Below are 27,823 nucleotides of genomic sequence, written 5' to 3'. Positions count from 1 at the left end.
AATTTTACACTACATTTTGAATACCGCCGGTTCGAATCCAAGCTATGGAGGTTAATGAAAATTAGTACTGTATTCTGTCTTTTTTCATTGTATAATCAAGGGTAGCAGTTTCTGACACCACAATGTGACCCATCAGAATTTATTATCATATTTTTAAAAAATCTTGTATTGATTTTTTACTGAATTTGATTTGATTTGTGCTGTACAAACAGCACAAATCAAATCAAATTCAGTAAAAAATCAATACAAGATTTTTTTTTATTATGTACCTTTGTATGCCAGGATTTCTGTTGCAGCAGAAGTACATTATAAAAACATGTCAGGTTAAAATCTGTAGAATTTGCTGTACGATTTAATTAATTACGTCCATTCTAATAGTGTGACTGCCACTTTAAGAGCTAGGGGCGGAGTTCACAGCGGGGACGAGGAAGAAGGCTGTGGAGGCGGAAGTGTTTGAATCAGTGTCAGACATGGCTGCGAACGGGGGTCTGCTGAGAGCGTTGAAGGAATTGGGCAACATGAGAAGAGCCGGACTCGTTGTTTTATTGCTGCTGGATTTGTGTCTTCAGTCTGTGCGAGGTATGAAAGGAGCTCTAACAGTAATATTATGACGTTTCAAAGTTGATACGACGGGAAATAGGGCACGTAACGTGCATTTTGTGGTGAAATTATTTTGTCTATAAAACATCTATATATTTACTACCATAATTTTGCTTAGTAAGGACGGTAATTACCATTTGAGTAATAATTTAAGTGGTCTTTTTGCAGTTAACACAAAAAACTGCAGCGTTTACAAAAACACAGGCAAGTAAGACAAAAAGAAATAAACTTAAATCAGTAAAATATTTCTCTTCCTTCAGCCCTGATGTTGTTACTCGTGTCAGCAGTTTTTCTGGTGGCTTCTTACTGGCAGCAGAATTGGTACAGGTTAATAAGAAAACCCGAAAAGGCTGCTGCCAGCATGTTTTCTACCGTTCAAGTTCGATTTATTTTTCAGATTCTGCATTTTGTCAGAAGTCCTCGTTAGCCTGTGGTTATGTTTGATTGTTGTAAAAGCCATTAGAATGATGCAGGGTCACACAGTCATGTTTACTCATCACTATGCCTCGATTTCTGTTTACTGCTCCTGTAGTTTGGTCTGCTGTGACGTCACTGTACTTTTCCAAAGATCACCTTGTTGACTGACCAGAACTATCTGATAATTACGCTGATAATTAGCACTGTGTTTGGAGCTGGTTAACTCTCCATGTTAGAGGCAATAGTTTCTTCTTCATTTCCTAAATGTTTAAACTTTAACATATTTGTAAGCAACCAAAAAAGTCATCTTAATGTCCATCACTCTTTATAAATGACTGCACCGTGTGTTTGTGTATAAGAGTGTGTGTGTGTTTGTGTATGGCTGTGTTTGTGTATAAGACTGTGTGTGTATGACTGTGTGTGTGTTTGTTTTTCTATTAGACTGTGTGTGTGTTTGTCTATAAGACTGCGTGTTTGTATGTAAGACTGTGTGTATGACTGTGTGTGTTTCTGCAGCTGATGCATAGTTCTGTGTGTGTGTGTGTCTGTGTGTTTGTATATTGCTGTATGTGTGTGCGTGTTTGTCTATAAGACTGTGTGTTTATGTATAAGACACCATTTAACTGTACAAAAAGCCTTAAGAAATATGAAATAAATTGCCCTGCACTCTACAGCAGTGGGGGCCAATACACTAAGTATTGAGATACGTTTTGGTGGATCAGTGGACTCTGCGATCCACCAGCAATAAAGTGAGCACAAGTACAATAAAGTGAAACCCTTTTGACCAGTTGGGATTATCTAGCTTTAAGCCAGTGGTGACCAGTACGTTACTGTAGCAATGAAAAAAAAAATGAAATGAAACAGAATGCAAATGTATCTGCATTTTCATCTTTAACAAAGGACAAACTCTACCTCTAAACAAATGGAAACGTAAATGTTTTTATATCCAAGGCAAAAGAAGTCCTGAAAGGACAAACTCTACTTCTAAACAAACTGTACTTCTTTGAAACAGCTGGGATATTTTCATCCAAATCAGTACTACTGGAAGGCACAGAAGGCTCTCCTCCATGTTTGGTTACTCGTACCACAAAGCGATCCATTAAAACCACCAAACACTGACTGCATTTTGCACAATTATGGATAAAGGAGAACTGGATAGTTTCAAAGTTTAAAAAGAAAGGTTTAATTTGGAAAGTCAGGATTTCTACAGAGGTGCCAGTATTTTTGTAAACAAATAAGGATAGATAAGATGAAAATAAATAATGAAATACTGAAGATATACATTGCACCATATAAAGCAAAAGAATGTGAAAAAACCATTTCCAAGTTATACAATAGCTTTTTGGTATGTAAACCAGATTCAACAAAGTATATAAAAAATAAAAGGGAGAAAGAAAATAACCTAGTACTTCCAGGGGAAGGTTGGGTAAGTATTTGCAGGTTTCAATACTAATCCACAGACTTGGAGGGAATTTTGCTAAAAAAATATAACCCGTTTTTTTATTACCCCTAAACAAAAGACACATCAGACATGTGCCCAGTCAATGTGCTGGAGAAAGTCTGGGAGGCAAGAAGTCAGTCACTCATATTGTGGTTTTGTCCAAATATGCAGGGATAAAATACCTTTTAAACCTGGGATAATTCTGGTCGCTCTTCTTTGCACTCTTTCTAGAGCAGCAATATCCTTTTTGTAACAAGGTGACCAGAACTGAACACGATGTTCTAGGTGAGGTCTTACTAATGCATTGTAAAGTTTTAATATTACTTCCCTTGATTTAAAGTCAACACTTCTCACAATATATCCGAGCATCTTGTTGGCCTTTTTTATAGCTTCCCCACTTTGTCTAGATAAAGACATTTCTGAGTCAGCATAAACTCCAAGGTCTTTTTCATAGATTACTTCTTCAATTTCAGTATCTCCCATATGATATTTATAATGCACATTTTTATTGCCTGCATGCAGTACTTTACACTTTTCTCTATTAAATGTCATTTGCCATGTGTCTGCCCCATTCTGAATGCTGTCATTTTGAATGACCTTTGCTGCTGCTGCAACAGTGTTTGCCACTCCTCCTATTTTTTTGTCGTATAGGAGAGGCTTAAAAGAAATTCTCGATTTTGAAATTCCTCAAGAGTGCTCAGTATTGTACTTAGGAAATCTTTCTTTTGGATTAATAGAAAAGAAGGACAGATATTTATTAGGAACACTTTTAGCAGCAAGTAAAAAAATCAATAACACGGAAATTGTTATCACAAGAGGCACCAATAGTGGAAGAATGGATAGACATTATATATGACATTTACCTAATGGAAAATTTGACTTTTTCTTTAAAACTGCAAACAGAAAAGTTTGTAAAATACTGGGCAAAATTGATTATGTTTGTAACACCTCTGAGACCTGACTTTGTACTATGAAGGCAACCCTAAAGCTACACACAAGGACAACGGACAATTTACAACATCTCCCTGGGCAAATTGTGAATAGTTCTAAAAGATGAAGAAAAAAAATAGGAAAATGGACTAATTATTTTTTTGTCTGAAACAAATATGTACAATTGTATGTTACTTTCTTCCTTTCCTACTAAATAGAGTTAAAAAAAAAAAGGCAAACACAAACTCACAACTGTACTCTACGAACCAACAAGTTGAGGAAACGTGTTGCTTGGTTACTGAATTCAGTTATTAGCACCATCTCTGTTTGGAATGAATGTCATTTCTTCATAGTCAGGAATTATATTTTTAAATACACAATCAACCAAGTTAAAACTATTCTATGCATATTTGTTGATGCTTGTTCAGATATGGACCAAGGTCCACCAAAAATCTGTTGAGATCCACTAGTGGATGCGATCCAGGTTTTGGCTTTACAGGCTAACACTGATTTGGGGTTAATGTTGGGTTAACACTTGGCTAATGTTTAAACTCTACCCTGTATTTTACCTGCACAGTACCTGCTCACCCGTGCTCTCTCTCTCTCTGGGTTGTGCAGGTTACTTGAGCTCGGAGCAGCACATCCCTAACTATGTTCAGGACGTTCCGCAGGCCCGCAGCACAGCCACGCCCGCTGCTGCGGCTGTTAAGGGTAAGGCAGCCGGTCCGATCCAGGAAAAGGATTTGTCACACCGATAAGGCAGCAGAATCAGACTAACGGCAAGCACAAGGCTTGGTGTTCAGTCTATTCTGATTATCAGAACATAGTGAGCTTGCAGTAGTCAGGACTCATCCATTGTTGGGTTGGACGTTTGATGTTTAGTGATGATCGGCTAACAATTAATTCTCATGGTTATCTTAAATTGTGCTTTAATTTCTGTTTGATTGTGAATTTCTCCCAAGTGAGTAGTGCTGGGACAATTCCATGTATGGATATCCATTTAAGATTTAGACAAGTATTGGAATATTTTATCATTTGAAAAGCTTCATCAAAGCCCGATATATAAGAACCCGATTGACTCGCTTCACAAATCTGAAGCAGCACCTGCAACTTTAGGTAGAGCTCACTGGCAGCTTGGCTTGCATGCCCGTCCTAACCTTGACACTACTTCCTGCTGTCACTTCAGCATTTTAAACAGGTAGTCAGAGCTGCAGTGTTGGTTTTCAGTGTTTTTATAGCAGTCCCACACAGACGGAGCTCTTGTTCCACTTGCTATTTTAGAAATGAATTACCATTCATTTCAGTGACGAAACAAATTATTGATAATATCATGATACTGTAATCCAAACCCTAATCCAGTGAAGTTTCACGTGATGTATTTTTTAGGTTTGACTTTTGACGCATACATCTGCAGGTGTAGCAGAACATACATGTTACAAACTCTCTCCCCCCCACAGTTCAGATGACCAGCACAACCAGCTACTCTTCCCAGTGTCCGAGCAGAGGGCTATGCTCCAAGCTGCCTCCAGCCTGCATGACCTGCAACACCAGCACCTCCTGCAGATATGGCAAGCCTGTCACGTTCCAGTGCAGCGTCAATCAAACTGTGCACTGTGTGGTGAGTATGGGGAGAGGTGCAGTCAGCAGCCAATATCAGACCGGTAATAACCAATTCATTGAGAGCACATCATTGTTAGAATGCAGCAAGCAAAATGTTGCTAGTTTAAAAAAGGCTCTTCACGATGGATTCTGATACAACTGCTGAACATGTATGAGCTAGTGTGGCAAAGTGGGTTGCAGTGCGCAGGTGTAAAGGTGATGCAGTGCTCCAAACAACAACAAACAACACAGTTCTGATGAAGCGATGGGTTTTTAATTGTAATCCAAGGGTTTAAACTGATCAACAGAAATTATAAATGAAATACAGGCAGTTACACTACAATGTGTACTGCTCTGTGTAATTAATGCACGGGGCAGTCCCAAATAAAGTACACACACAATACACATACATGATCACCAGTCCTCAGTGAGTGCAGTAGTGCTCGTAGTGAATGTACAATATATCATGCTCTGGTGCATTGCTGTTCCGGGCACGTGCTGGCCTCTGGCGACAGCTCCGGAACGTGTTAGCCATCTAACAAACATCAAGTAACAATTAGAAAAACAAACAAATCCGCGGCTGCCACATCATTTCCCGGGTCGATGAGTTAGTGCACCGAAGCTCCGCCTCCTTTCTAGATGACGACTTCCTTTTAACCCTGGGAATGAAATGTCAGGCCAAACAGTCCAGGGTACTCGGTTCCCGTTACTTAGCGCCCTCACAGGTCGGGAGGGAGATTTACCACCAAGAATCATTGTCTTTGTGTCACAGCTAGTAATCTAATATATGTATTAGGCTACAAATAGGGCACCAATGGATGTTTAAGTTTAGGTTTTTGAGTTAATAGGGTGTCTGACTTCAGGATTTCCAAACCTTAATATTTGAATGCATGGATATGTGACTGATGATCATTTTTTCACTTGGTGTAATGTTGTCATTATCTGTTAATAAAATATTCATATTCAAATATGTCATCCGTCTGTATAGAACGCTTCCATTTTTACTTGTCTTGAGAAGCGTGTTTCCAGTTTTGATGAGACGCGGTTAGTACATTGTTGAGTGTAGGTGTGTGTGCTGCACCCTGCTCGTATTTAAAGCATGTTTCAGTTAGTACATTGTTGAGTGTAGGGGTGTGTGCTGCACCCTGCTCGTATTTAAAGCATGTTTCAGTTAGTACAGTTGTTGACTGCATATTGTGATCTGATGTCTCTACAGGGGTGTGCAGTTCGTATAGCCCGACATGCGGGGCAACATGATTTGTGTCGCGGACAGCACGTTTTGCCGATGGACAAATCATTTTTATGTATTTGTTTGTCCTTTGTTCGTTCTGTTGCTAGAAAGACGCTCCGGGTATATCTGTAGAGAGCCACGCAAGCTTCTGAAAACTGAATTGCGGAAGTCTAGCACCAAAGCACACATTTAAAAAGTGTTTACGTCCCACCCCTATCACTTCTGATTGGCTAGCTGTGGAAGAAGTTAATCTTCTATTGGTTACAAAGAAACCAAGAAAGGGAAAGGGAGATCGTGTCTAACTAACCTGCTTGATTTTTTTGAGGATGCAACATCGACAATGGATAATTGCAAAGCATATGACATGGTTCATTTAGATTTCCAGAAAGTGTTTGACAAAGTCCCACATAAAAGATTAATTCTCAAACTGAATGCAATAGGGATTCAAGGAAATGCATGCACATAGATTAGGGATTGGTTTACAAGCTCTCGTTTGTAAACTTTCTTATGTTCTCATGAAATGGCTGAAGAGAGCCTCTGGCAACGCACAGACTACTCTTTTAAATTTAAGGTGTTATTTACGTTTTTTTGTAAATGAGCAAGTGGTACTGCTTTCTGAATAAATGAACCTGACATTTAGCAGTTACAAAACTGAGAGAACGTCAAGAAAAATCAGAATTCCACAAAGCAGCAGTAATAGTTGGCAGTGGTTTTATATCTGTGATTCAACAAACTAAAGCATCTGTACACTAGGAGTTGGATTCAGCTTATAGAGAAAGAGTGGAAAAAAACAGGCAGAAGCTATTTTTATTTGAATAAATCTCAAGTATTGCTTATTATAGCTGTACTCTTCATATGGTACTTCAATGTACTAGTAAATGTGTTCCAAACTGCACTGAAAGGAACATTTCCTTAAAGTATGGTGTACATGTGTTGAGGTGAGGTGGGCTCACAGGGAACCTTTTGTGTATCTTGAAGAATTTAGTGAACCAGTCCAGCAACAAGGCTAGACCTTCCCCTGTTAATCACTAATTGATTGATTGTTCACTGTTAAATAAATCCTACGAGTTATATTCTGCTTTTCTGTATGTGTGTTTTGTGCGACGGGGAGGGGGCAAGTAGATTTTTAAGAAAGACAAGTAGATTTTTTGAGCATTTTGTTCCTTGGAGAACAAGTTGTTTTCAAAGCTTTTGCACACCTCTGCTCTAACCTGTCCTGTTTGCCCTGCAGGATGAGTCTGGACAGCCACAGAAGACATTCCCTTTTCTGATGAACTGCCAGTTCTGTTGGCAGCTGCCCCCCTCTCAGTACAGGTGTAGCAAGTCTACCAGCTGTATGACCGTCTCCTGTCCCCGCAAGCGCTACAACGCCAACTGCAGTGTGCTGGACCATGTCCACTGCCTGGGTACGTACCATTACCACTGCAGCATTGTGTCTGAGACAGCCTGGCTTTAAAGTGATTGCAGCAAACAAAATCATAAGTCTTACAGACATAGTGTGTCATCATAAATCTTACTGGGTCAAAGCATACGACATGGTTTATTTAGATTTCCAGAAAGCTTTTGACAAAGTCCCGCATAAAAGATTAATTCTCAAACTGAACGCAGTAGGTATTCAAGGAAATGCATGCACATGGATTAGGGAGTGGTTAACATGTAGAAAACAGAAAGTACTGATTAGAGGAGAAACCTCAAAATGGAGCACGGTAACAAGTGGTGTACCACAGGGATCAGTATTAGGTCCTCTGCTGTTCCTAATCTACATTAATGATTTAGATTCTGGTGTAGTAAGTAGGGATGCACCAAATCCAGTATTCGGTTTCGGATTCGGCCCGAATACCTACTTTTTGGTGAACCGAATCCTATATCTTTCCAGACGCACATCCATTTTAATACATCCCTCCAATGTGTGCGGTTCTTCTTGAAATAAGACACGAATATGGTATTGAACGTAACTGTTGTATTTAATAACAAGAACACGTTTGAACTCTGTTGCAGCTCTCGTCTCCCTAAATTACTGGAGGCGCACGCACTAAACACACGCAGCTGCTGAATGCAAACATACCCCCGCATGCAACAGCACAGTCACATCACACTTTTCATGGAGTAAAGTTATGCAGTAAACCTGTAATATATAGTAATGGCAAACTGTTGTAGACTTCTGTGCTTTGTTGCTTTGTCTGTCAAACGTATTCTAGAAGTCATACTGAGATAAAAAAAAAAATAATCGGTTCAAAGAAATATATATTTTTTGTAACTTTACAACTGTCAGATGTGCAAGACGTTGTTGAACAATATGCTTCAGTAAATTAAATTACGTTATTGTAATGTGCCAATACAAGTTGATTTATCTGGGAACTTCTGTTTTATTAAAATATTTTTAAAACTATTTCGTAGCCTTTGATATGTGTTACACACACAGTGCATTTAAGTCAACGCAGGGAGATTCAGGTCACTCATCATGGTCATTTTTTCCTCATAGCTCTCAGGTTGCCGGCAGGCTCTAGAATCTCGGGACACTTTAAGGCAGGTCAGGTTTTTTAACTCGCCTCTCTAAACTGCAATGTATTCGACATGTAAAGTGAGTGTGAATTGCTTGAGCAGTTTAGTAAATTTATTTTAATTGTTTAATTGTGGTGGTGATTCTATCCGAAGAGCCTCGTAACAACGATTAATCGTATTGCTTGAATTTTTTTATACATTAAACAATGTTTATCAAAATTGTGCAACACCATTATTATAGACAACTTTGCACTCACCTGCACTTTTTCATTTAACCTTGTGACAGCAGGTAAAGTTTCTAATTGTTTAATATTGGTTTACACAGTCCCGCCCAGTCAGAGACTCAAAGCCAATCGGCTGCTCTATAGGTCTGATTGATGGAAACGATCCTCGCAGGCAGGTGTGTGCTTTTGGTAACAACTAAGTAAAACAATTCAATTGATTTAGCGACAGTTCACACAATTCACACTCACTTTACTGAATACATTGCAGTTTAGAGAGGCGAGTTACAAAACCTGACCTGCCTTAAAGTGTCCCGAGATTCTGGAGCCTGTTGGCAACCCTACTCTCAGATCAGGTGACACAGGTTGAAACATCATTAAAGAAAATAGAGGGTTATGGCAAAGATGCTGCTCTCCTTTCTTGTAAAGGTAAAGTAAATGGTTCTGTATTTTGACGTTTCTATTGTGGGGGGAGGGGGCTAGCGGTAAATTGTGTAAGTTTCAAACTGAAATCTTATTCAATAAAAATACTATTAACTAAAAGGCTCAAAACTATAGATTGTGCCCTTGTAAGTAGCTGCCAGTCTGTTTTTCATTCAACAGTTTCCTTCAGTTTTCTTGACAGTTTTTGTAGATTCGGTATTCGGCCAAATCTTTTCAGATGGATTAGGTATTCGGCCGAATCCCAAAAACTTAGATTCGGTGCATCCCTAATAGTAAGCAAACTTGTTAAATTTGCAGCTGACACAAAAATAGGAGGAGTGGCAAACACCGTTGCAGCAGCAAAGGTCATTCAAAATGGTCGAGACAGCATTCAGAACTGGGCAGACGCTTGGCAAATTACATTTAATAGAGAAAAGTGTAAGGTACTGCACGCAGGCAAAAAAAAAATGTTCATTATAAATATCATATGGGAGATACTGAAATTGAAGAGGGAATCTATAAAAAGAAATAGAAGTTTATGTTGACTCAGAAATGTCTTCATCTAGACAATGTGGGGAAGCTATAAAAAAGGCCAACAAGATGCTCGGATATATTGTGAAAAGTGTTGAATTTAAATCAAGGGAAGTAATGTTAAAACTTTACAATGCATTAGTAAGACCTCACCTAGAATATTGTGTTCAGTTCTGGTCACCCCGTTACAAAAAGGATATTGCTGCTCTAGAAAGAGTGCAAAGAAGAGCGACCAGAATTATTCTGGGTTTGAAAGGCATGTCGTATGGAGACAGACTTAAAGAATTGAATCTATTCAGTCTTGAACAAAGAAGACTACGCGGTGATCTAATTCAAGCGTTCAAAATCCTAAAAGGAATAGACAATGTCGACCCAGGGGACTTTTTTGACTTGAAAAAAGAAACAAGGACCAGGGGTCACAAATGGAGATTAGATAAAGGGGCATTCAGAACAGAAAATAGGAGGCACTTTTTCACACAGAGAATTGTGAGGGTCTGGAACCAACTCCCCAGTAATGTTGTTGAAGCTGACACCCTGGGATCTTTAAGAAGCTGCTTGATGAGATTCTGGGATCAATAAGCTACTAACAACCAAACGAGCAAGATGGGCCAAATGGCCTCCTCTCGTTTGTAAACTTTCTTATGTTCTTATGTTCTTAACACTAAATACACACGTGCAGGGCAGTCGCCCTGCTACATACCTCCCTCCTTAGGATGAACCCTAAGGGTTCATCCGACAACACTATTATTTAATATTACTACTATCACATTAGAATTTACACAAACAGACATCTTACAAAACCCACAGTCTAAACAAAAACAAAAAAAATATTACTCTTTATCTACTCCCCCATCCCCCCAATTTTTTTTTTTTTTAAATCCTATTCTAACACATATGGATGGATGGATGGATGGGAGGGAACATTAGAGCCCAGCCAACCTCAACCAGCCACCAGACAGCTAACTGGCTCCAATGTTAATCATCACAATTATAACTATACTTTATCATCATTCGCTATTATTTACCATCATTTCCATTTATCAATATTCCCATCACCATAAGTATTACTTTAATGTAACCGTAATCATCCTTTTTATTACCATCACCATACACATCACTAGTTTACCATTATCATTAACCATTATCATTATAATCTATCATCATTACTACACTATTTAACTTATTTACTATTATCATTTAACCTTATAATTTATCATTCCTATAATTACCATTACTAACATCACTACAATAATCATTTCACATTACCAATAACTATCATTCATACCATAAATCATTTACCAATAATCAACTAACATTTACCAATAATTAATTTACAACTATTCACCAACACTTATTCTCACCCCTGGGCTTCTATGAGGGAGCGCCCATTCAACCCCGCTTACCCCCTAAACCCAGTGTCCCTTCACGGGGCTCCTCTCCGGAGGATTGCCCCGCCTCCTCCTGAGACGATCTCCCAGGAACGACAGGTCCTCCTTCGCTGACGCTCGGCAGGCAGTTCCTCCCACTGGCTTCCGGGCAGGCAGTCTCTCCGGCGCCTCCCTCGCCAGCTTCCAGGACCGGAACTCCTCCTTCTGCAGCTCTCGGGGACGGACCTCCCTCGGCCTCTCTGACGTTCTGGATCTCTTGGCGTCGTCCATCTCCTTCAGCAGCCCCTGAGGGTTATCTGCGGTCTGCCCTTGTCCCCCCCCAAAAATTTCAGAGGTTTGCTCCTCCATGTCTCTCCGTAGCCATCTAGCCTTGCTTCGGCAGGATGCAGCGGAATCCCCTTCCGACACCATATGTGACAGGGTCTTACGTCACGTGCGTGGATCACCACTGTTTAAGCAACACAGAGAGACAACTGGGAGTGGAGTTGAAACGCCGACACAGACGCACAGGATTTATTAATACAAACAGAAACGAAATAAAGATGGTCATGTGACGTTACCAGCCATGGTAACGCACAGAGGACACATACAGCAAGCTGTACAAAAGGCAAAATAAAACACAGTACAAAAACTACAAATAAAAGGTGCCCCAGAGGGCGAGCGCTAGCCTTAAAACGAGGGGTCCCACTCCAGGAACCGGCTACACTACGTAACCCTCACTATACATCACATGGGATCACAATCCCCTAACTAATCTACTCATGAGCCGGTGTTCATACAACGACTCCTGCTGCTTCATACGGCCTTGGCTGGGCATTGCCTTCACAAGCACCGCTTGCAGTCTCAGGGTTGCGTAGCTGTCATTCCTGCAGAGCGGACCCTCTCCCCTCGAGTATACACCGCTCCCCTCAGGCATGGCGTTGCAGTCGCCCCGAACCATCTCCCGCGGATGCTTTTGAACTGACGGACACTCGAGGTCCAGCACAGCCAATCACTTGCTGCCCTTCCCCTCAACCAAGCCTAGCAGGCAGCAAGTCTCAATCGAGCGCCCGTCTGTAAAACAATAATTCAATTAAACAAATCAACTCCAAAACGACACACAATAAACCCATTTCCCCATACAAATTATACCAACACTAAATACACACGTGCAGGGCAATCGCCCTGCTACAACTGTTTATTCCTATATTAAATCCAGGTTGTCTAACTAAGTTACATTTTACAGAAAGGACATGCATCAAAATAGTTTATCAGTTGTCAGTTGACATAAAATGTTGAGTTTGTTAGAAAAAGCCGGCCATGGGCCAAAAAAGCCTAATTGAAACTTGAGCACCAAATCTGTATTTTGTTCTTGTTTTATTTTTCTTAGTTTGTTGTTATTAGTAAGGCTCTGGTAATCTGACTGCTTGAATGGATCTTGGTTGTTATTAGTAAGGTGCTGGTGATCTGATTGCTTGAATGGATCTTGGTTGTTATTAGTAAGGCTGGTGATCTGACTGCTTGAATGGATCTTGGTTGTTATTAGTAAGGCTGGTGATCTGACTGCTTGAATGGATCTTGGTTTGTTATTAGTAAGGCTGGTGATCTGACTGCTTGAATGGATCTTGGTTGTTATTAGTAAGGCTGGTGATCTGACCGCTTAAATGGATCTTGCATAAGAAAGTTTACAAACGAGAGGAGGCCATTCAGCCCACCTTGCTCGTTTGGTTGTTAGTAGCTTATTGATCCCAGAATCTCATCAAGCAGCTTCTTAAAGGATCCCAGGGTGTCAGCTTCAACAACATTACTGGGGAGTTGGTTCCAGACCCTCAATTCTCTGTGTAAAAAAGTGCTTCCTATTTTCTGTTCTGAATGCCCCTTTATCTAATCTCCATTTGTGACCCCTGGTCCTTGTTTCTTTTTTCAAGTCAAAAAAGTCCCCTGGGTTGACATTGTCTATTCCTTTTAGGATTTTGAACGCTTGAATTAGATCACCGCGTAGTCTTCTTTGTTCAAGACTGAATAGATTCAATTCTTTAAGTCTGTCTCCATACGACATGCCTTTCAAACCCAGAATAATTCTGGTCGCTCTTCTTTGCACTCTTTCTAGAGCAGCAATATCCTTTTTGTAACGAGGTGACCAGAACTGAACACAATATTCTAGGTGAGGTCTTACTAATGCATTGTAAAGTTTTAACATTACTTCCCTTGATTTAAATTCAACACTTCTCACAATATATCCGAGCATCTTGTTAGCCTTTTTTATAGCTTCCCCACATTGTCTAGATGAAGACATTTGAGTCAACATAAATTCCTAGGTCTTTTTCATTTTTCCCTTCTTCAATTTCAGTATCTCCCATATATTTATAATGCACATTTTTATTGCCTGCATGCAATACTTTACACATTTCTTAATTAAATGTCATTTGCCATGTGTCTGCCCAGTTCTGAATGCTGTCTAGATCATTTTGAATGACCTTTGCTGCTGCAACAGTGTTTGCCACTACTCCTATTTTTGTGTCATCTGCAAATTTAACAAGTTTGCTTACTATACCAGAATCTAAATCATTAATGTAGATTAGGAATAGCAGAGGGCCTAATACTGATCCCTGTGGTACACCACTGGTTACCTCACTCCATTTTGAGGTTTCTCCTCTAATCAGTACTTTCTGTTTTCTACATGTTAACCACTCTTTAATCCATGTGCATGCATTTCCTTGAATCCCTACTGCATTCAGTTTGAGAATTAATCTTTTATGCGGGACTTTGTCAAAAGCTTTCTGGAAATCTAAATAAACCATGTCGTATGCTTTGCAATTATCCATTGTCAATGTTGCATCCTCTAAAAAGTCAAGCAGGTTAGTTAGACACGATCTCCCTTTCCTAAAACCATGCTGGCTGTCTCCCAGGATATTGTTACCATATACAGTGCCTTGCGAAAGTATTCGGCCCCCTTGAACTTTGCGACCTTTTGCCACATTTCAGGCTTCAAACATAAAGATATGAAACTGTCATTTTTTGTGAAGAATCAACAACAAGTGGGACACAATCATGAAGTGGAACTAAATTTATTGGATATTTCAAACTTTTTTAACAAATAAAAAACTGAAAAATTGGGCGTGCAAAATTATTCAGCCCCTTTACTTTCAGTGCAGCAAACTCTCTCCAGAAGTTCAGTGAGGACCAATGTTGACCTAAATGACTAATGATGATAAATAGAATCCACCTGTGTGTAATCAAGTCTCCGTATAAATGCACCTGCACTGTGATAGTCTCAGAGGTCCGTTTAAAGCGCAGAGAGCATCATGAAGAACAAGGAACACACCAGGCAGGTCCGAGATACTGTTGTGGAGAAGTTTAAAGCCGGATTTGGATACAAAAAGATTTCCCAAGCTTTAAACATCCCAAGGAGCACTGTGCAAGCGATAATATTGAAATGGAAGGAGTATCAGACCACTGCAAATCTACCAAGACCTGGCCGTCCCTCTAAACTTTCAGCTCATACAAGGAGAAGACTGATCAGAGATGCAGCCAAGAGGCCCATGATCACTCTGGATGAACTGCAGAGATCTACAGCTGAGGTGGGAGACTCTGTCCATAGGACAACAATCAGTCGTATACTGCACAAATCTGGCCTTTATGGAAGAGTGGCAAGAAGAAAGCCATTTCTTAAAGATATCCATAAAAAGTGTCGTTTACAGTTTGCCACAAGCCACCTGGGAGACACACCAAACATGTGGAAGAAGGTGCTCTGGTCAGATGAAACCAAAATCGAACTTTTTGGCAACAATGCAAAACGTTATGTTTGGCGTAAAAGCAACACAGCTCATCACCCTGAACACACCATCCCCACTGTCAAACATGGTGGTGGCAGCATCATGGTTTGGGCCTGCTTTTCTTCAGCAGGGACAGGGAAGATGGTTAAAATTGATGGGAAGATGGATGGAGCCAAATACAGGACCATTCTGGAAGAAAACCTGATGGAGTCTGCAAAAGACCTGAGACTGGGACGGAGATTTGTCTTCCAACAAGGCAATGATCCAAAACATAAAGCAAAATCTACAATGGAATGGTTCACAAATAAACATATCCAGGTGTTAGAATGGCCAAGTCAAAGTCCAGACCTGAATCCAATCGAGAATCTGTGGAAAGAACTGAAAACTGCTGTTCACAAATGCTCTCCATCCAACCTCTCTGAGCTCGAGCTGTTTTGCAAGGAGGAATGGGCAAAAATTTCAGTCTCTCGATGTGCAAAACTGATAGAGACATACCCCAAGCGACTTACAGCTGTAATCGCAGCAAAAGGTGGCGCTACAAAGTATTAACTTAAGGGGGCTGAATAATTTTGCACGCCCAATTTTTCAGTTTTTTATTTGTTAAAAAAGTTTGAAATATCCAATAAATTTCGTTCCACTTCATGATTGTGTCCCACTTGTTGTTGATTCTTCACAAAAAATTACAGTTTCATATCTTTGTTTGAAGCCTGAAATGTGGCAAAAGGTTGCAAAGTTCAAGGGGGCCGAATACTTTCGCAAGGCACTGTAGGTCTTCCATTTTAGATCTTATTATAGTTTCCATAAGTTTCCATATAATAGAAGTCAGGCTTATTGGTCTGTAGTTACCTGGTTCGGTTTTGTCTCCCTTTTTGTGGATCGGTATTATGTTTGCTATTTTCCAGTCTGTCGGTCCAACCCCTGTGTCAAGAGACTGTTTCATGATCTTGGTTAGCGGTTTGTAAATTTCATTCATTTCTTTGAGTACTATTGGGAGGATCTCATCCGGCCCAGGGGATTGTTTATTTTAAGAGCTCCTAGTCCCTTTAACACTTCTGCCTCTGTTATGCTAAAGTTACTTAAAATTGGATAGGATCAGGTCGACATGTGGGGCATGTTGTCCGTGTCCTCCTTTGTAAAAAGCTGTGAAAAGTAATCATTTAATATATTTGCTATTTTTTTTTTCTTCATCTATGATTTTGTGTCTCTTGGACATTTAACCTCCTCTTTGAATGTTCTCTTGCTGTTATAATATTGGAAAAACATTTTGGAATTGGTTTTAGCCTCCTTAGCAATATTGATTTCTAGCTCTCTCTTGGCCTTTCTAACTTCCTTTTTGGCTTGTGTTTGCAGTTCCAAGTACTCTTTCTGTGTGCTTTGTTTTTGGTCCCTTTTAATCGCTCTGTAAAGTGCCTTTTTTCGCTGAATATTTTTTTAAATTGATCTATTAAACCATTTTGGCCATTTTGTTTTAGATTTAGATTTGTCTACTTTTGGGATGTAATTGTTTTGCGCCTCTAGTACTACATTTTTAAAAAACAGCCATCCTTTTTCTGTGGATGTTTTTTATTTTACTCCAATCTACTTCTATTAGCCTCTGTTTCATACCTTCATAGTTTGCTTTTCTAAAATTGTAAACCTTAGCTTTAGTCATTACTTTTGGGGTTTTGAAAAATACTTCAAATGAGACCATGTTGTGGTCTGAGTTTGCCAATGGCTCTCTGACCTTTGTTTTAGTTATTCTGTCTTCATTATTTGAAAAGACTAAATCAAGGCATGCCTCCCCTCTAGTCGGTGCCTTGACAAATTGCGCTAGGAAGCAGTCATTTGTCATTTCCACCATTTCAATTTCGTCCATTGTGCTCCCCACTGGGTTCTCCCATTTTATACGGGGGAAGTTGAAATCCCCCATTAGTATGGCTTCTCCTTTTCTGCATGCATTTCGAATGTCGTTGTATAACAGATTATTTTGCTCGGCGTCTGAATTTGGCGGTCTATAGCATGCTCCTATTATTATGCCCTTTGAATTTTTGTCCATTATTCTGACCCATATTGATTCGGCATTGTTTTCTTTGTCCTGATTTAACACCTGGGCTTCAAGACTATTTCTTATGTATAGCGCTACCCCTCCGCCTCTTCTGTCCTGCCTGTCTTTCCTATGCAGTGTGTACCCACTAATATTATATTGGTCTCCATCACTCTCAGACCACCAAATTTCTGTAACACCTATCACATCGTAGTTACTTGTTAGTGCAGTAGCTTCAAGTTCTAACATTTTGTTTCTGAGACTTCTAGCATTAAGATAAATACATTTAATAGTGGTCTTACCTGAGCTGTTGCCCTTGTTTTGATGTGGTCTCCCTTCTGTTTTTTTGTTTTCTTCCCCCTTCCTTTCTAGTTTAAATGCTTCTGGACCTCCTCAAGGATCCTTTCTCTGAGTAGATTTGTTCCCTTTCTGTTTAAGTGCAGTCCGCCCCGCCTATATAGATAGTCCTTGTTGTAGAATGTGCTCCAATGTTCAAGAAAGGTGAAGCCTTCCTGTGTGCACCACGGCTTCAGCCATGCATTTTGATTTTGTATTTCCAGCTGTCCATATGCTCCTTTTGCCAGCAGTATCCCAGAAAATACCACTATTTTGGTCTTGTCTTTTAATTTCCATCCTAGCTTTCTGAATTTGTTTTGCAGGGATCTTGGTCTGTCTCTTCCAATGTTGTTTGTACCGATGTGGACGACTACTATCGGGTCGTCTCCTGTTCATTCTAGGAGCCTGTCCACGTTCTCGGTGATGTGCGTGACAGAGGCTCCTGGAAGGGAGCACACTGTTGTAGTAAGGGGGTCCAAACTGCGAACTGAACTTGCTGTGTTTCTCAATATATGGAGTCCCCAACAATCATGACCTCCCTTCTTTTTTCTGCCTGGCCAGCACTGTTTATAGGGTCCTGGATGTTGTTCCTTTCATTCTCTTGATGTTGGTTTTGGTCATCTAAATGTTGAAGTGGCTCAAATTTGTTGGATGTTTGGATTTCTAGTGGTTGTGCTTGACACAGTTTCTTTTTTTCCCTGCTTCTGCCTATCTGAACCCAGCTGTTTCGACTCTCTTCCATCTCCGTGGTGGCTTTCAGTCTGCTAGGGGTGTTCCTCAAGCTCCTGTTGCTGTCTCATTTCCTCCAGCTCCTTTTCTAGCAGACTTACTTGGTGAAGCAAGTCCTGGATCGTGCGGCACTTTACACAAACTTGGTTGAGCTCTGTTGGGTTTTCTCGGATTTCCCACATCATGCAGTTGTCACAGACTACTGACTTGAAGACCATGTTTTTTTTTATTTTTTTATTTTTTTGGAAGTTTAGCTTTTGCAGCTGTCAACCTGCTTTAAGACTGCTTCTAACTGCGCTGTACTTGTCCACCCGTACTTCTCCCACGCTGTCGCTCTGAGCACTGGCTGCCTTTTGTTTGTGTGAGTTGTGCTGCAGGCTCCTCCCCTCCCTTGTGTCTCAGAACGGCGCGGAATTTGAATCAGCTGCTCCAAGTTACAGCGTGTTATCAGAAAAAGACACGCAGCTGTTAGACTTTAAGCTGCAATGTTTTCTGATTAAAGCAATTCAAAATTTAATTTAAAGATGTAATTTCTCCTTTCTGCACTATACTTGTCCACTCGTACTTCTCCCACGCTGTCGCCTCACTCGCTGTCGCTCTCTTGGTTGTTATTAGTAAGGCTGGTGATCTGACTGCTTGAATGGATCTTGGTTGTTATTAGTAAGGCTGGTGATCTGACTGCTTGAATGGATCTTGGTTTTCTCAGTATTTTAATGGTTGAAGATCTGACCTCTGTCTCCTCCACAGGAAACCGGGAATTCCACAAAATGCTTTACTGCAACTGGACAGGGGGTTACAAGTGGTCAACTGCGCTGGCTCTGAGGTGAGTAATCATACATTAGAGCTGGGATGTGGGGGTTTCATTACATGCAAATAAATTTGGAATTATATCTTGGTATCTGTTCATTTCTAGCTGAAAAAAACAGCCTTTACTACAGCAAATAGCTACTGTCTACAGTGTCACAAATGAAATGTCTGATAGCTACTGTCTACAGTATATCACAAACGAAATGTCCGATAGCTACTGTCTACAGTATATCACAAATGAAATGTCTGAGCTACTGTCTACAGTATATCACAAATGAAATGTCTGATAGCTACTGTCTACAGTATATCACAAATGAAATGTCCGATAGCTACTGTCTACACAAATGAAATGTCTGATAGCTACTGTCTACAGTATATCACAAATGAAATGTCCGATAGCTACTGTCTACACAAATGAAATGTCCGATACCTACTGTCTACAGTATATCACAAATGAAATGTCTGATAGCTACTGTCTACAGTGTATCACAAACGAAACTGCAGATGGCTGCTGTTTAGTCTTCATAAGAACATAAGAACATAAGAAAGTTTACAAACGAGAGGAGGCCATTCGGCCCATCTTGCTCGTTTGGTTGTTAGTAGCTTATTGATCCCAGAATCTCATCAAGCAGCTTCTTGAAGGATCCCAGGGTGTCAGCTTCAACAACATTACTGGGGAGTTGGTTCCAGACCCTCACAATTCTCTGTGTAAAAAAGTGCCTCCTATTTTTTGTTCTGAATGCCCCTTTATCTAATCTCCATTTATGACCCCTGGTCCTTTTTTCTTTTTTCAAGTCAAAGAATTCCCCCGGGTTGACATTGTCTATACCTGTGTAGCTATCAGTAGCTATCAGACCATTTCAGTCCCTTAACTTCAATGTGGACTCAGTAATTTATTAAACAATTTTTTTTTTTTTTTTACATCATGGCTAGAAGGCTTAACACTAGAACCGCCATGGTAGTCATTCTGACGGTTTTCACTTTTAAAATTTACTGTGTGTGTTAAGGATCCGCGGTTGTCTGTTCTTGACTTCCTAAATACATGTGTGGCAGGCTGGCTGGGCGGTGACGTCAGACAGAAGCAGGAACTAAAAACACTGACACCAAATACTGCAGTTGCAAAAGAAAGACGCGGCTGGCCGCCATTTTATTTAAATACATAAATAAGTCAAAGGTTTAAACAAAGAAACTGTGCTCACAGAGCAAAATAAAAGGTTCAAACAGAAACAAATCTCGAACACAAAATAATAAATACAGGTCAGGCTGGGCTGTAGCCTTCACTGTTCCTGTATCTTTTTTAGTTTTGTTTTTCGCTCCTCATAAACCCACCACGAGTGCAGCGAGCTGCAGGCTTTTATGCAGGTGACCATCTCCCGATTGGCAACAAATTAAATCACCTAATTAATTTGGGAGATGGCCACCTTCTGCACAAGTTTATTAATTACTGTGGATTGGGTTTCCCATCCCACGCTACTAACCAAAATAAACAAAACGCATGGCTACGCCGTCAATACATAAATACAAATAAACAATAACAAAACACGCGGCACTTTGTCATCATATAAATACAATAACTAAATCATAATACAAAACACATACATAATAACACAATACACAGGGGCGGAGGGGCGGAGGGGGAAACCCCGTTCTAAAAATAAACAAATGCATTTAATCAGGAGGGCTTACTACCGCCCTGCTACAACATGTATTAAATATACTGACGGTGTTTGAAAGTCAGAATTGCAAAAGTAAAGAGGTTATGAGCACTTCTATCAAGAACTGCCAAAAGTAGTCATTTTGAAGGCTTGTTACAATACGTGCTTTTATTGTTAGTATAACCTACAATACGCTGTTTTTTATATGTATACAAGCCAGTTTGTTATCTCTACCTCCGCTGAGTTTACAGCAGTATGTGTTTGAATAGAATATTGCTCTTGACGTCTAGATATGTGTTATCCAAATCTCTGTTGTAATCCTATCAATTCCTTGGAGAACTGCTGTCTGGCTGACTACGTGAGCATATATATATAATATATACTGTGTACTGTGTGTATGTATGTATGTGTGTGTATGTATATATATATATATATATATATATATATATATATATATATATATATATATATATATATATATATATATATAGTCTGTTGTCTTATAATATTACCATTACAAGATTTTCTGGAGAAATCGTGATATTTTTGCGTTTTGATTTGAGAGCAACTACAGATATATTTCCCTTGGCATCAGAAATTTGGAACAACTTCATTGAAAACAGCATTGCCTGTTTCAAGCTAAACATAAAACATTACATGGACAAGCAGCTGTTTCCGACAAAAGCGCGGTGTCCTGTGCAAGGATGAAACTCGCCCAGCTGGTCAGAGACTGGGTGACAATGTGTTAGGCTGATGTAACCGTGCTTAGGAAAAGAGATGTTACATTATATATATATATATATATATATAATCTTTTCACTGTAATTAGCAAAACAGTTGAAGAAAGAAAAACAGCCTGGTTGCAACAGTAAACAAAGAAGAAGAGCGTTTCCACCATCTGCGCAAAACTTAGTACTCGGTGAAAGCAATCACTGATGTCCAGTTGCTGTATTTTACAATGTACTGGACATGGCAGCCATCAATTCCTTCGTTTTGTACAGTGAATGCACCGGGGAAAATATCAGTAGGAGAGATCTCTTATGATGCTAGCCACGGAGCTTTGGCAGAAACATTTCGATCAGAAAACTGCAAAGCGGCAGCGCAACGCAGCTCAACCTGGATACAGTGTGCATCAAGTGACACACGCAACAGAAAACTAAATGCAGTAAAAATAAAACTTCTGATATCTGTGCCCAGTGTGAAAGAGCAGTATGTGGTAAATGCACACAAGCTGATAAGTGTTACATCTGTGTGGATTGTGCTAATATGGGGGCTACTTTGAAGTATGTTTCCCTGAATGCGCATTCCCGTTACACTATGAGAACTGAGTTTTATTTTCTTTCTTATGTTATTTTTTTATAAATAATTTATATTTTACAATTTTGTATGTAGGCCTACATATAACCAGTTTACAGCTGGTTACACAATTTTATTATGAAATGTTTATTTTATTATAGTTTTTCATTTTTTGAAGTCGTGCTATGCAGTAGGCTAATGTGAAAAAAAGCCTTTTATGTTATTTTTGTAAATGCTGACATCGTTTTTACAATTTTGTATGTCCATATGTCAGTTCACACTATCTTCTTTTGAAATGTTTATTTTATTAGTTTTACATTTATTTTACGTCATGCATTATATGCGCTAATTTCGAAAATTAAGCCTTATGTTTATTTTTTCATTTAAATACGATGTTTCTGCTTTGCAAATGTTAGATATGATGTTCATAAATAAAACTTTTGAGTTGTATCTGATAGTTTGTGTTTCATTTTCATATCAAAGCTGTTTAAAATGTACCCCCCTCAAAATGACTACTGCTGGCGGTTCTAGGTAGTAGCATAAACCCGGCGGTTCTAGTGATAAAGAATTGAATCTATTCAGTCTTGAACAAAGAGGATTGCACGCTGATCTGATTCAAGCATTCAAAATTCTAAAATATCTTGATAATGTCAACCCAAGGGACTTTTTCGACCTGAAAAAACAAGGACCAGGGGTCACAAGTGGAGATTAGATAAAGGGGCATTCAGAACAGAAAATAGGAGGCACTTTTTTACATAGAGAATTGTGAGGGTCTGGAACCAACTCCCCAGTAATGTTGTTGAAGCTGACACCCTGGGATCCTTCTAGAAGCTGCTTGATGAGATTCTGGGATCAATAAGCTACTAACAACCAAACGAGCAAGATGGACCGAATGGCCTCCTCTCGTTTGTAAACTTTCTTATGTTCTTAATTCCTTTGGACACAGGGATAGAGGAGGATATCTGATGCAAAGCCCGTCTCCCCTTGTCTCCCCCTCTCTTACAGCATCACTCTGGGTGGGTTCGGCGCGGATCGCTTCTACCTGGGCCAGTGGAGGGAGGGTCTGGGGAAGCTCTTCAGTTTCGGAGGTCTGGGGATCTGGACTCTGATCGACGTGCTGCTCATTGGAGTGGGCTACGTGGGGCCGGCCGACGGCTCCCTCTACATCTGAGCCAACGAGGGAACCAAGGAGCCAACCTGCAGTGACTACCTCCAGACTGCCACCTTTTTCTACTTGACTATTTACTATAGTTTTAAGTGAATCTTGCATGATGTGAAGAAAAACATAATCATGAACATTTTTTCGCTGCCTAAAATGCTTTTCTTAATAAGAAACTGACTCATTTCAAAACCTGGAATATTTCTCAATCTTAAAATGAGAGCTGGGGGAGGGAGACCAGGCCACAATTATATGGACTGGTCCTACTGCAGTTTCCCCCTGCCATTCTTTGGAAAGCTGTCTGCAGTCCTCAGTCTTGTAAATATTTGTAAAGTATGTATATAATCCACAGTCTATCGGGTTGGACATAAATGCAATCCAAAAGAGGAATGGGAGCCTAGGAGATTTGTCACATCTCAGGTCAGTTGTCATGGTTACCATGTAGAGTGTGTGACCAGGTAGATCAGTTGTCATGGTTACCACGTAGAGTGTGTGACCAGGCAGATCAGTTGTCGTGGTTACCATGTAGAGTGTGTGACCAGGCAGATCAGTTGTCATGGTTACCATGTAGAGTGTGTGACCAGGCAGATCAGTAGATATGTACATCAGATGCATATTTTGAATCGGAACCATCAGTACCTATTTATTACCTGGAATAGTAAGCTATTGGAAAGCTTTGTAAAGTACTTCTGTTTAACATTGCTCTTGGGTACTGTAAACTGAATACATTTCACTTAGAAGAAACACAATTATTTTTGCTACATGGCCATTCATTACTCTCTAGTTTTTTCTACCCCCAAACAAATGCTGTTCATAGTATCGATAAACAAGAGGGTCCACCATCATGGCTATTTTCATATTTTTCCCTCCTAAACAAAATGTTTGAAAATGATGTGCAATTTAAATTGAAAAAAAAAACTGCTTTATATTTGAAAAATAATTGAAGGGAATTAATCTTAAGCGTCCAAGCTCATGTCATTTCAATTAGTTAAAACCAGAGGGCTTAATCCTTTGTAATGTAAAACAGCCCTGGTTAAAATCCTGCATCTACTAAAGTCCCATCTAGGTTCCTAAAATGACCTTTGGATAAGATCCCATGTAGTGCTGTGAACTTCTAATGGTATTAACCTGCCTTTCTCATAACTGCAGCCACATCTGTGTAAGTCTCTTCTGCACTGTAAATAAATGGAAACTTACTGAATGCCTTCTCTGTACAAATGTTGCCATGTGTACTGCATTTGTGTTTCAGCAAAGCAATTAATTTGACTTCGTCGTGATCAGATAAAGCATCATGCAACTTTGATTTAGTTATAGCATCTTAAACTAGGTATAGAGAATATAGAAGCCCATATTGCCCCTATTGCAGGACTCAGTGAAGCAATCTGGAGCATATTTAACACAATTTTGACTTCTCTTTTGAGAATTATTAGTTTGTCAACAGATCTTAAAGTAAAGATTGCAGCAGTCTTTTTGTGTTGGGAGAGTAAAACTCTATATGATGCAATCATCATGATTCCTATACAGTGCAATCTTTATGACTCCTATACGATGCAATCTTCATGACTCCTATATGATGCAATCTTCGTGACTCCTATTTGACGCAATCTTCATGACTTCTTTATATGATGCAATCTTCATGACTTCTTTATATGATGCAATCTGCATGATTCCTATACAGTTGTAGGTTCTATAGACATTGTCATCTCAAATATATTGCAAATGTCATGGACTTTCTTATGTTATGATATTATATATTATCAGGAATCTACATTGAATGAACTTTTAATCTTAATTTGTCTAGCTTTGCCTAGAGATAACGATCAACCTAACACCTTGAATGCACCAGGTACTCAGGAAACAAAAGGCTAATCAAAACCGTCTCCATGATTTAATTAACCCGTCTAGTGAGAGAGGTGGTTTAGAATAGGTGTCTGAAAGAGAGAAAAATAGCTTAGAGATTGAAGACAAATTTCACATCATATTGACTTAATACCACTATGAGTACAAGATGCAAGCATTTTTATTCTTAAATTGCCTAACAAGTATAGAATAACCCAGGTAATAAATCCCTAAGAGAATTAAACTGTTTGCAATGTCTAACCAAAGTCGCAACCAGACATGTTTGGTGTCTAAAGAAATGTAATTTCTTATGGTAAAAATAACATGAATTCAGAATAAAATATGAATTATTTAGCAAAAGTTATGCACGTTTTAAAAGTTTCCCCTTTCCAGATTATGATAATGAACTAATCAGACAGAGGAAGGGGGGAGCAATCAATCAAGATTTCAAGCCCATTCGCTACCAAATAGCCAATCGGAGCATGCAGCGAGAAATTCAAATAATCTCTTTGTTTGGAAAGTATAAAACCCCCTGCTTTAGCCCAGCTCCTTGTCCCCAGCTCTACCCCCCTACACTAGCCTCTGCTCTAGTCCCCAGCTCTACCTTGCTATGCTTGCCCCAGACCTGCGTTAGCCCTCTAATCGATGCCCCAGACCTGTGCTATCCCTTCTCGCTCAGACTAAGAAACTACAAGACTGCACCTGGAGCCCTCAGCTTCCAGTATTTATCCATCAAGGTTGGGGGCCCTGACACTCGGAGAAACACAAGGTAACAGAATGCTGAAAGTGAATGCTTTTCAGGCTAGGTAACAATACTCTTAAATATCTATTCAGGTATTGTGCGACCCCTTGTTGTGTCAGTATGTACTAGTATTTCTTTGGTAAATTGTTGTTTTAAACATTAGTTCTCATTGTAATGCTTTTAATGTGACATTAATTGTGTAACTGTTTTGTGTGATTTTCAAACTTATGTTGTTGCATGCTTAATAAATACCATCTTTCTAAGAAGAGATTCCCAGTATTGAATCATTTGCTCATGTTGAACAAACACGATTTATGAACTTTGAACAGTCAGGAATGTGGTCTATTTTTGGCTTGTTGTAACGTGTAAATCCGCCATCGTTTTCAGAGAGCGATATTAAAAACGGGTTTGTACATTATAATAGGACACCGTTTATTGTAGAGGTCCCACTGAGAAGGTATCTCTTTATCCCCTACAGTTTTTGGAGGTCCTTTTAATTTATTGCTCTTAAGAATATATTAACTGCCTACAATAGTACCCACAGCTCTAATTGGAGGTCCCACCGAGATCTTAACAATCGAAAATATCTCTGTAGCCCTCCACAGCTTTTTTTGGAGGTCCCACCGAGATATTTCGAATTGTTGAGTAGTGAATGTATTTAATATAGATGAATCTGTTCAATGCTTAAACACACTAGTGCTGTGATTATTGTTGAAAATTCAAGCGATTGAGCTGCTACCCCATAATTGTAGTAAATCGAACTACACAAATTCCTTAATTAGTGAATACATTGTGGCAATTGTGGTACATTGCTGGGAGCCTGTCTTGAGTCTGAGTTACGGTGTTCCACTATAGGAAAAACGCTTTGAGTTTTAAATTAGCGTGTCTGCCCCCATCTAAAAACCATAATTTGCTAGCCGTTCGATGTTTCAGTACTTGTGCTATCAGCAATATGGGTTTTTAATGTACACAAAGCAGACATTTCTAATTCGCTGGTAAAAGGAGGGCTGGATGCTGAACTGAGCTGCAAGTTGAGGAGGTTTGTGGGGTGGTCTCCGAACGTGAGTTCACTGTTTCCATTCCAAGCGGGTATTTCTATGGTGGACTGCTTATGTTCTATTCTGTATTAACTAATAAAGACAAACAGTTAACCGGGTATGCTCTGTACGCCGATCTCATTTTGGGGTTGTCCTCACATTGCCAGGCGTGTTCTTGCTGGTAACTTTCCAGCTCAGCCACGGAGCGACTTTTCCATTAGATGATCTCAGGCGCATGGTTGGGTTCTTGGATTGCAGCATTGTAGAGGAATGCGGAGATGTCCAGCAGTTTGGTTGCCATTTCTGATCCCTACACTACTCTAACTAGGGGCTCTATTGATTGGGAGTTAAAAGTTAGCACTCATTATTCAAGTGAATCCTGACTTAACTTAATCTGTAGTGTGCACGTGTGTGTGTGTGTGTGTGTGTGTGTGTGTGTGTGTGTGTAACTAGGGGCACTCACGCTTCTATGAGGGGTGTCCAGCCGGGTGAATTAGCAGAAGCCTCCCTATGAGAATAGCTCTTAGGATAATGGCGATTCTTTGCTAGGTCTCCTGACAGCTGGCTCTTCTACGCTATGTGCTAGAGGAAGAAAACAGAGAAAGAGTTATTCTCAAGGAACTAACAGCAGTCTTTAATGGATCAAAAGAGAGAGAGAGATAGAGAGAGCAAAAGAAACAGGGAATTTCTCTTACTGTTTAGTAAGCTTCTATGGGAAATCTAGTAGCAAAATGTATCCTATTTTAGTCAGACAATGCAGACTACAAGATTAGAAAATAGGAAGGCCAAATTAATAAATACTACTCCACCACTAGATGGCAGAATGGGGAACAATGGGTTCCCTATAAATTATTCCTCTTTAAATAGATATATCTGGGATATAGCTTAGGGAATTGAGGTTATCACAGGAATAACATCTGTGTAATCTACTGTATATTCGTTGACTCTGAATATTACCTACTCAATGGCACTAAACTAGTGTTTTAGGATGAATTTATCTTGTCCCTAAAGAGTAATTGGATTATTCCTAATCTTATCTTGATTATTTAAATTTCACAGTCAAGGAATTTACTTCCTAAATTTAGAATTTCACAAACTCAGAAAAGGATTGGTTTGCTGAGTGTTCAAATTGTGTACTCTGTGGTACACCAGCATTAACAAA

The 27,823-nt window shown here is 39.6% G+C and overlaps 1 protein-coding gene across 1 annotated transcript; it reads left to right on the top strand.

The window, feature by feature from the left end:
- The first annotated feature begins 412 nt into the window (after positions 1-412).
- Positions 413-25,892, top strand: LOC117427706 (TM2 domain-containing protein 3-like). Its single transcript, XM_034045927.3, has 6 exons — positions 413-579; positions 4,007-4,099; positions 4,846-5,006; positions 7,450-7,624; positions 18,874-18,949; positions 22,890-25,892. Exons 1-6 carry the CDS (start codon positions 471-473, stop codon positions 23,053-23,055), a joined length of 780 nt encoding a protein of 259 aa, XP_033901818.1. The 5' UTR covers positions 413-470; the 3' UTR covers positions 23,056-25,892.
- Positions 25,893-27,823: the final 1,931 nt, after the last annotated feature.

The sequence above is a fragment of the Acipenser ruthenus genome, chromosome 21 (assembly GCF_902713425.1).
Source record: "Acipenser ruthenus chromosome 21, fAciRut3.2 maternal haplotype, whole genome shotgun sequence".
Classification (NCBI taxonomy): domain Eukaryota; kingdom Metazoa; phylum Chordata; class Actinopteri; order Acipenseriformes; family Acipenseridae; genus Acipenser; species Acipenser ruthenus.
The sequence above is the reverse complement of the archived record's forward strand: the minus strand, read 5'-3'. Positions and strand labels throughout refer to the sequence as shown.

What these genes read in the sequence shown, in the direction of transcription:
- LOC117427706 (XM_034045927.3), top strand. Translation starts at nt 471, where the DNA reads ATGGCTGCGAACGGGGGTCTGCTGAGAGCGTTGAAGGAATTGGGCAAC. An exon ending in GTGTCTTCAGTCTGTGCGAG is followed by an intron (nt 580 to 4,006) that starts GTATGAAAGGAG and finishes TGGGTTGTGCAG; the next exon opens with GTTACTTGAGCTCGGAGCAG. An exon ending in ATCAAACTGTGCACTGTGTG is followed by an intron (nt 5,007 to 7,449) that starts GTGAGTATGGGG and finishes TTTGCCCTGCAG; the next exon opens with GATGAGTCTGGACAGCCACA.